This window comes from Diplotaxodon limnothrissa, linkage group LG14 (genome assembly GCF_057381915.1).
Source record: "Diplotaxodon limnothrissa isolate DT_005_m linkage group LG14, D_limnothrissa_male_GT1.1, whole genome shotgun sequence".
Taxonomy (NCBI): domain Eukaryota; kingdom Metazoa; phylum Chordata; class Actinopteri; order Cichliformes; family Cichlidae; genus Diplotaxodon; species Diplotaxodon limnothrissa.
In genome coordinates, this window is record NC_140609.1 from 364,571 (window position 1) to 375,021 (window position 10,451).

The following is a 10,451-nucleotide window of genomic DNA, read 5'->3' on the forward strand; positions in this document are numbered from 1 at the left end:
TCGAGTACCCCCGTCTCCACCAGAGCCAGGGCCGGGCCACAACTATAGGGCGGTAGTCACCTGGCAACTGCGCCAAACAAGGCGTCTGGCATAAGAGTACGGCCGGTCCTCATGCCCCGTCAAGTCTCCTGTGAATCGTTGGAGGTGGTCCTTCAGTGTGAGCTCCAGCTGGTCAACATTTTCCCATTGGCCATCTGCAAAACAACCCCTTGCCATCACAGGTGAGCTGAGAGCCGCCAGCTGAGCTTCCTCATCAGCAGAGGCAGCAGCCACAGTGTCCAATCTTCCTTAAGTGCACCCTCTCCCATGTGGTATAGAGTCACCTCCACATTGGGAGTAGTGGTGGTGCCAGCAAGGAGCCAACCCTACAGCTAGGCTCTCCACCACATCCATCTGGCACTTGGACTAGTCCTGCAGAAGGCCACGAAAGTCACGCTGTATGGTCACCATTTGAACTAGTGCCTCAACTGGCTAGGCTAGTTGTTGGTCTGCCATGCTGCAACTGGGTTTTTGGCACAACTGTAGCACACAAACATTTAAGCAGTAATTTCTCTCGCTGTTCCTCTTCCCAACAAAAGGTGCTGCAGCTTTGTCCGGAGCAGTCAGCCACTCATTTTCCACCGTGGTCATGGTGCTTGAGTTGACTGGACAGATCTCCCACCTTCTGCCGGCCCTGATAGCAGTGGTCCTGGCCAACCTTGTGGCCCAGTCCCTGCAGCCCTCCATCTATGACTCCATCATCAAGATAAAGAAGCTTCCCTATCTCCCAGAGCTGGGCTGGGGTCAGCACGAGTATGTATACACTGGAGAAACACAAGCACACAACTGTCATGATAAATAGGTTTTGGCCTTTTGAAAAACTAGAAGTGGGAAACATCAAACAAGAATAATTTTAACTGTTTAATTATTAAAAGCTAATAATAACTGCCCCCCAAAAAAACAAACAAACAAAAAACTAACGTATTACGTAGGTAATTAAGAACATTTGGAAATGCTTGAAATCAATGTACATAAACAATACTAAGTTAATATCTGATCAGGTATTTGGTGACTGAAATGATACAAATTTCATAAAGTTGTCTTCTTCGATGTTCAAGTCGAAGCTGGTCAGTCACAGCGGTTGGCTGCTCCTCATTGGGCCCGATTCTCCTCCCATTAAAATGGAGCTGCATGGAATTAAACAAGAATCTATAAAAAAAAAATCTTCCTACAGAACTTTGTTGCTGCCATTTATTTCCCTAAAAGCATGCTCATGTTTTTCCTACTCTCGCGAGTCCTTCCTATCTACAGCAGATTAATAATCCTCTCCGTTCTCATTTCAGGGTGTATAACATTCGTGTGGAGGACATTATGGTGCGCGACGTGCAGTACATCACACTCAGCTGCAGCTACAGAGACTTGCTAAACATCCTAATGAAAAGTCGACTAAAGGCTCTACCCCTGCTCAAATCAGCTGGTAAGTCACTGCTACACACTGTGATGTTCATATAATAACTCACTACCCCCATGAATAAACACATACATGAACAATAGATACGTCTGTTTTTAACATGACTTTATCTATTAGAATCGACGATGTGTTGCACTGCATGAGGCAAATGGTGGTCACACCAGATACTGACCGGTTCTGGGTCCCCAGACCCCCAATAGCGCAAAAAACTGCACATTCCAGGGTGGCCTTTTGTTGTGGGCAGTCTGAGGTACACCTGTGCACTACTCATGATGTCAGACCAGCATCCTGATGTGGCACACCTGTGAGGTGGGATGGATTATCTCAATATAGCAGATGTGCCCACTACCACACATTTGGACTGATTTGTGACCACTGTTTGGGAGGGATGGTTATATTGTGTATCTGGAATGAATTTTAGGTCTCTACGTCCATCCCATGGGGAATGGGAGCAGTAACAAAGGTGTTGCGTTTATATTTTTGTTGAGTGTAAGAGGCAACTGTACAAGTGGAGGACGAAAGAAAAAGAAGCAGGCCTAAAAAATATATATATGTGACCTTAAGAAAGAGGACATGCCTCAAGGACATGGTTGGGATCGCCACAGTTAGCTCACTCCTTATTTCTAAAACAAGTTTACACACTCTTCCCTTATCTCACATAAAAACCTGCTCCTTCGCCCCTTTTTATCCTCCTCTCCCAGAGTCAATGATCCTGTTGGGTTCCATTGAGCGTACCCAGCTCCAGTCGCTGCTCTCGCAGCAGCTCAGCTGTGCCAGACGTCTGCAGTGCATCAAAGAACGAGGCGCTGAGGCGAAGAAGCTCCTCTCCACTGAGTCGAACCCACCCAGCAATAACAACAGCAGCCTGCAGACAGGCCCGGAGGAAGGCCACATCCAGGTGAGAGGTCACAGGAGGACGCATGCTTTGTGAAAGGAGCTCTAATATGAGTGACAGATTCAACATTTTCTTTCACCTGAAACTTTAGACTTATCTGCATGTTTGTTATGTTCACCCATTCACCTGCTCATGCTTCATTGTTTTTTTCCTCAGTTCTCACTCTCGCTCCACACCCCGTCTGGTCCATTGCTTGCTCATAGCAATTGTTGTGTATCAAAGTGTTGAATTGAATGAATGCACGAGGTCATTTCTGTGTTTGCAGAGGAAATAAACTGAAATTGGCAGACAGGTTGCAGATAGATGTCTATAGATGAAAGATGTTTTGTTGCAGCTGCTGCACTGCATTGCTTAACATGAGTGAGTGGCTAAGCAGAACGTCCTCAGGCATGGATGTGGAAGTCGAGCAGTCTGCTGTGATACTGTCTGCTTTTGATTTGATATTGTCTGATATGTTGATAAGCATATTTTCTTGGCAAAACATGATTTTTTTTTCTGGCCTTTTCAAAAATCCTCAGTATACGTAGAGAAGATGTTGTCAGGGAAAGGAAAGTCAGCAGGGGGACTGACTGAGGTCATACATTTGAGGCCAGACTAATATGAGAATTCTTAGTGTAGCTCTGGTGCTGCAGGTTTGCTCTCTTCATTCGTGTGCTCGTGTTTCTGTTGCATCAGCCCACAGTAGTGCACGTGATTGTGATTTTGTTTAATCAGTCTGTGTGTGTGTGTGTAGGTCACTAATGAGGAGCTGAACCCGCCGCCTGTGGTGGAGCGACCCACTGAGCTTTCCAACAGTAAGAACTACACTTACCTGTGCAAATACATGCACACAGCAGAGTTTCAGAAGACCAGATTGATGTGGCTCGAAACAAAAGGAAATAGAAATTCAATAGAAGTGTGGGTTTTGCTCTCTCTGTTCCTTATGTGACGAGCAGCTCCTGAAACTGTTTGAATTAAATAGGTATAAACACACTGGTTTTTCTAGCTCACACTTTAAATGTTTGCTTTGTGGCCACTGATTAAAAATACAAGACAAACCAGCTAATTTCACTCCCTGAGCTCACTAAGCTGGACCTCCTGACTATGTTGCGGTCTGTGTGTCTGTGTCTCTGTCTCTGATGCAGGCTCACGAGATGAATCAGGAGTCACACTGAGAAGCATTTTCTGTGCTAGTTCAGATGCAGAAGAGGTAAGAGAGTGACATCCCACCCACACACCCACACTTCCACCCTGCAGAAAGGTGTCCTAACATAGCCCGTCTCACTCAGACCTCTGGAGTATTTTGGCAGATTGCTGCAAAGCACGGCGTTGGTAGTTTGACACTGGACGTCATCATCAAACAGCATCAGCTTTAAGTTGCAATGTTGATGTCCTTGTAGTCACTCATTCAGTGACTCATGTCATTTTGTCCATCTTCTGTGCACAGACATAGTGCTAAATGTTTATGGAGGTAACAACCTGCTGAGGGCTGTTGTTTGCCTTTACCTGTGTTTGTGGCATTCACACTGAGTTGTGTTATTGGGTTCAGTGTACACGCTGACTATCGTTGCTTTCTGTTGCTTCTCAGGTACAAGATGATCGAGATGTTCAAGATCCCACTAGTGAGGTAAGATGTTCAGACAATCCACACAGACAGAGCAACCAATGAGCAGATCACAAGCGGTCGCAGTAGAGTGTTCGTTGCTCTGGGACATGAGAAAATGGGGGGACTACAAAGGTTTCCACCCAGCCCCCTGTTCAGATTTAGAAATGAGGAATTCTCTTGGATAAGAGGCGAAACATCTTCAAAAACAAGAGTTTGAAAAGAAGGTGATGGAACTGTTTTCAGATTGTCTTAAATGGTAAATGGCCTGTATTTGTATAGCGCTTTTCTAGTCTCTAAGGACCCCAAAGCGCTTTACACATCCAGTCATCCACACATTCACACACTGGTGATGGCAGCTACATTGTAGCCACAGCCACCCTGGGGCGCACTGACAGAGGCGAGTCTTAGCCAGCAGTGTGACAGCAAATTGCTCTGTTGGTGTTTAAGATAAGATGAGGCCTAATTATTCAAAAAATACACTTTAGGCCAAGAATGACAGGTTGTATTACTGTAAGCGAATCATTTATTACAAACTAAAGTCATCTTAAGGGAAAATAATGTAGATCACTAACTGCTATGAAGTGATCAATCCAACACGGGATGCTGAAAAGGAGTTTCACTCTTGTTGACTTGCAGATTACAGACTGGGAGGCAAGGCAACTTGATGAGAGGGTCAACTTCAACAACTGCAAGATTAACCCTGCCCTGATCCAGCTGCTGGAGTGTACATCACTGCATAAGGTTTGAATTCTGAATACTGCGACAGTCAGTCTGTATGTGTCTGTCACAGTGACAGCAGTATTTTCCAGTGTTTTAGGGTTAGGGGACAACGGTTGACTTGTATTTGATCCTTTAAAGAACGTACGTATGATTTAAAATGATAAATTAATGCAAGGTGACCTAAAATGAAAAGATCCACAAACAGTTTGGCAGAACAAAATGTATATATTACATCCTATATATAATATTATAATACATATATAATATTACATCATGTCTACATATACACACTGCAATTTCAAACTGCACCATTTCTGTTACTTTCAAAATAAGTGTATTCCATAACAAAGCAATTGTGGCAAATGTTTTTTGCCGACTGCGTGATGGCTCAACGTTGTCCTAACAATGATCAATTAGAGAAAAACAAAGATTTGATGTTATAAGAGCAAAGTGAAAAAACAAAGGAAAAACAAATACATCTCAGATACAGATCAACTGCAAAGAAAAGGAAAAAGAATAACTATTGTTTTGCTGAAAAAGGAAGGTCCTTATGAAAACTACTAACTCCAAAACCAGCATGTGTCATTAACCAATATTAGTGCCTTCACAGATGTGTGCTAATGGTCCTCATCGAGCTGCCACTTTAACTGTCTGCTAACAGCCCTCGGTTATAGACAAACGTGACCACGACTGAGAAGTCAACAGATTCTGCCTTTTAAAGTTGAAAGACATCATCCAACTTTCAGCACCACTTATTTAAAGATTTAAGTCGGTGTATACTTTTGAACACGTGTGGAGAAAATCCTAAACAGATCTGAACTTGTGCACCCAGTTCCTGCTTTTTAAAGATGCTGCTCAATCATTCAACAGTTCAAAGAAACCATTAAAAGCCCCCATGATATTCATGCTCATGATGAGTGTTGTAAACTACTGACCACAGTTGTATGTATGCTAACCGCAGCCCATATTACTGCCTCACTAAACTTAACAAAATAGTAGCCTATATTACTTCCGTAACACACATAATACACCCAATAAAATCCTGTGTGCAGGTCACATGTGCAGATTAAACAAATGTGTTTTGATTAGCTTCAAACATTTCTTAAAGCCATCAAGTCGAGTTAATAGAGAGTCTTCTGTCCACAGGTGTACACGGCTTTGTTAAGCATGTCGGTTCCCCCTCGCAAATTTCCCACAGTGGAAAAAAAAAATCCCATTTAGCTGAAAATGTGACAGGTTGAATGACTCAAATGTGATTAGATATTGGTGAAGTTTGGATAATTAAGATCAGTGGTGCATTTTCCAAACTGGACTTTAGGTAAGAAGAAAGTTTTTACCTACAGACCTCTGCTGTTTTCCTACAGACCTACACCATCTTCTCTCTGCTGGGCCTCGACCACGCCTACGTCACCAGGATCGGACGCCTCATCGGGGTGGTTTCCATCAAAGAAGTAATAGTCTCTCTTTACAGGACTTTTGGGGTGTATGGGTTTGATCACTTAATCAGCTGCGCTCCACCAGCAGAGTTGGTAAAAGTACAGACATTCTGTACTCAAGCAGAAGTACAAATACTACTATTAAAAAATATTACTGTAAAAGTTGAAGTACAGAATCAACTTCTTTACTCCAGTAAAAGTAAAAACGTACAGGCTCTGAAAAGCTCTTTGGAGGATGTTTCTGTTTCTGTGCAAAGCTAACTGAACCTTGTGCTATATTAGCATAATATTAAAATAATATCAGTAGATTTTAATACAAACTTTATTAAACTCTAAATATTCTCATCTTGAATCAGAAGTAAATAGAAAGCAGCTCTATTTTCTTATGCCTACATTATAGTTGGGGACTGTAAACAGGGAAATGTGCACCGTCAGAGGTTAAAGTGGGGGAAACTAAACTAAACTAAACTGGTTGTAATGGTTCAGTGTGGGGAAAAGAATCAAACTCACATTCATTTCCAGTAGATTTTCTTAGTGTACAGGCTGTGATCAGCGGAGCTGCTAACACACCTGGATTCAACCAGATGTTTCCTGCACTGACTCTACACTGTTTATGCCGCCTTTACGTTAGACTGGATGAAGTTGGTGTGAAGGTGGAATTCAGTGAATGAATCTGTGCTACACTGTGAGCTAACTGTGACCACGAAACACAGCCACTGTGCAGCAGTCACTGTTCTTTACTTTAAACCAATCACAGTGCAGCAAACTAACCTGTTTATCCTGCACTGACCTGTGAGTGACAGCAGTTAGTCTGCCCGTCGTTCTCATCTTTCTCCATCTCTGAGTGAAGCTAGCGCTCTTTCTTTTCTCTCCCTGTGAAATCCAGCAGCTGCACTTTAGCTGAAACACACTGTGAGACAAACAGCACACAGTTTGTGTGTTTGCTGAGTTGAAAAGTCACAATAACTTCACAATTTAAAAAAAAAGCTTATGCTCACTCCTCTTCTGTAGGGCTAGCTAGATGCCAAAGTATCACAACCGCAAATTATGGACCTGCAGTCGTTCCGATGTTGAAAGGAAAAAACAAACCAAAAACTCACCACCGTCCCACTTTTAAGCCCTGACTTCTCTATGACATTTCCTTGTGATTAATAAACAAACAGACATCCTTTCATGTGTTTCTGTTTAGACTCACACCAGTTTGGTGTTTGGAGGCTTGCAGTGATGTGAAATAATAACTCATATCTGTTACAGCAAAAGCAATGAGCCTGTTTTGAAAATGTAAGAAGAACAGATTTGTGTTTAAATATGTAGGGAGTAAAAGTAAAAAGAAGTCAGAAAATTAAGTCCTCTGGTAAAGTACAGATACCTAAAAATTGTACTAAAGTATAGTAACAAAGTATTTGTACTTTGTTCAATTCAATTCAATTCAATTTTATTTATACAGCGCCAAATCACAACAAAAGTCACCTCAATGCGCTTTATATTGTACAGTAGATACAGAGAAAAACAATCATATGACCCCCTATGAGGAAGAACTTTGGCTACAGTGGGAAGGAAAAACGCCCTTTTAACAGGAAGAAACCTCCGGCAGAACAGGCTCAGGGAGGGGCGGGGCCATCTGCTGCGACCGGTTGGGGTGAGAGAATTATGTCCCACCTCTGTCCAACAGCAAGAAAAAACACAAACCCAGTCAGGGCAGATAAACACATCCTCTCCCAGTCTGCCCGTCTCTCACACAGACACTGTCACATCTCTGATCGACGGACGGCTAAACTCTCAGAGCACATTGACAGGATCTGCAGCACTTTTACTCACAACAGCCAAAACATCCCATATTTAAAAGAAGCCAATTAAAGGAAAAGCTCTGAAAGACCAAAACATTGAGGTACACCCTTTTTAATAAAGAAATTATACAGCTGAAAAAAAAGCATTCTTATTATGTACTGACAGAACAACACATTACATATGTTCCTTTAATGCGGGGATAATAGATTAATATGCACATAAAATGTATACATCATTGCTTTTATTAGATATGAATTTTTATGTGCTGTACATATAAAGTCTTCAGGCATGAGAAACTCTGAGCCTTAAAAAGCAGGTCGTGCAACTGGCACTACTACTACGTTGTTTCTTTCTCTCTACTGTCACCACCTCTTTCTCCCTTTAATGCTATATGACTATGGTGGTGATCTGGCACCATATAAATTAAACTGCAATCCAAAATAATAAGATAAGATAACCTTTATTAGTCCCACACGTGGGAAATTTGTTATGAGCTTAAAGCCTTGAGTTATGTTTGTGTTTGCATGGCTCAAACAACTTTATTGGGATGTTACTCACCTGGAATTGAACAATTCCTGCCTTCTTTCTTCATCTAGCTCCGTAAAGCCATAGATGGCTCAATGACTCTGAAAGGTGTGAAGGTAGCCCCCCCTATGGCCACCTTCAGGAACAGCAGCTTGAGCAGCAGCCAGAATGAGACCACCTATCTCCAAGCTGTGAGGCCACCAGAAGAGCACGTCACCGATGCACCAAAGCACGTCTGCTGACGTGACCAACGGCAAGTCTCGGGAGGAGAAGGAGGAAATGTCAAAGTGCTCAAGTCTTTAATCTCCCAAAGCTACACGTGCAAAAATCAAATACAGACAGTGCAATGTGTATAGGTCTGTACATTAGGGGGGCAGATGCCTCAGCTTTTGTGTTTTCCTGTTTCCACTCTCATTCCTTTCTTCTTCACTGACATACCTAATAGTCAGGTGTTAATTGTCATATATTATTGGTTATGTCTTAATAGTCAGGCTGAGAGCTGAACCTGTGCAAGCAGACGTGCTCCCTGCCAGTGATGGAGGCACCTGTAGCTAATTTCATCCTGTCGCCACAGCTCTCACAGGCATAGAAACACACCTGGATTGTTGTCCAAATGCTCATTTCACAAGTGCCTCCTCTTCGTTATCACCAGGAATAAGCAGAGAGTGTGAGTATGATAAGTGAGGTTTTCCCAAAGGAGAGCAGGGGCGCGGGGAGTCAGTTTGACCACATTCCACTCGTACTAAAACTTTAACCACATGTGAATTTTCCACGTACTATGTAGTATGTTCAGATTAAGGCTTAACTGTTACAATTTCATTAAAGATGAAGGATTTGAACTAAAAAAAATTTGATGTGATATTTTTCAGTTTCATGACTCAAAATAGTTGCTTCATATTTACTGAGGGTAAAAATTGCTTCTTTTTGTGTGGAGTTTAACCCTCACCCAACCAGACCGAGTCGAACAATATCCTGACCTATCTCACCTTTACACCAAAATCAGACATTGTGTTGTCAATCAACAGTGAATAAATGCATGACATTTTAACAAACCTCTGTTTTGTTTAAGAGTTCTTTCTGTCTCTACATTTTCATCAGGATTTCTGCAGCTGCTCGTCTTTGCCGTCTGCCCTCTTTCTACCCTGTAGTAACAGCTGGAGTGAAATTTGTCTTTCCAGATGGGTTTAAATGTGTTACGTCTAAAACATTTGCTGATACGTGTTTTCAGCAGTCATTCACACTTTTGCAAAATTTTGAAAGAAAAAAATTGTACATTAGTAAATCAAAAGTTGAAAGTAATTCAAAGCAGGACTACTTTGTCAGTAATGTCTTGTTCATTACCTTTTGCAATATTAAAGGATTATGATTGTAATAATTAACAGCTGCCTTGCTGCAGGCGGTGACTACAGAGAGTTCAGCAGGCTTGACTTGGATTTTTAGACACTACATGCTATTTCTGTCACAGTCTGTTTGGCTACACTCAAGCAGCAACCTTTCACTTGCTAACTGAATGCCTACACCACAACACTGTGGTGAAAACCACTTTGTATAACACTAAGCAGTCCTTAAATTGTCTCTTATGATCACAGCCATTTTTTATGAGTAAATATCACAGAAAAACCAAAAACTGCATCAGGAACTAGTTCTTACTCTGCAGCATGTGCACATCTGTGGCTGCTCCAAGTTTCCTGCAGCATTCTCTCCTTGTAAAGCAGTATTTCTAGGGGCCACTGGGAGGCAGCCTGTCATTGTCAACATGACAGCAAAAGTACTCCTCAGTTAGTGTAACTTTGACCTGTAACGCACAGGAGTAACACAACACCTGATTATAGTTGTGCCCAGACGTGCACAACTATAATCAGGCTGTCAGCTCACACTTTTTATACACCAAAGATACATCTGCAGACACTGGACTACATTCTTGCTCTTTCTGTTACGACCCGGCACAGGGGTAACAGGGACTGAACATGAAGCTGCAACTTCCCACTCCAACCACTCCTAAGAAATGCCAGCAATAAGGTAATTGAAGGAGCTAGCAGCAAATTATTTACT

General features: G+C 42.2%; 1 protein-coding gene across 1 annotated transcript in view; it reads left to right on the top strand.

The window, feature by feature from the left end:
• Nucleotides 1–8,641, top strand: part of LOC146618165 (chloride channel protein 2-like) — a 57,636-nt gene extending 48,995 nt beyond the window's left edge. Inside the window, exons 15-23 of the mRNA XM_085371702.1 lie at nucleotides 579–792; nucleotides 1,323–1,456; nucleotides 2,152–2,348; nucleotides 3,079–3,139; nucleotides 3,470–3,534; nucleotides 3,913–3,951; nucleotides 4,567–4,671; nucleotides 6,015–6,101; nucleotides 8,471–8,641. Coding sequence (XP_085227828.1) covers nucleotides 579–792; nucleotides 1,323–1,456; nucleotides 2,152–2,348; nucleotides 3,079–3,139; nucleotides 3,470–3,534; nucleotides 3,913–3,951; nucleotides 4,567–4,671; nucleotides 6,015–6,101; nucleotides 8,471–8,641 — 1,073 coding nt within the window. The remainder of the gene's footprint in view (nucleotides 1–578; nucleotides 793–1,322; nucleotides 1,457–2,151; nucleotides 2,349–3,078; nucleotides 3,140–3,469; nucleotides 3,535–3,912; nucleotides 3,952–4,566; nucleotides 4,672–6,014; nucleotides 6,102–8,470) is intronic.
• The last annotated feature ends 1,810 nt before the right edge of the window (nucleotides 8,642–10,451 follow it).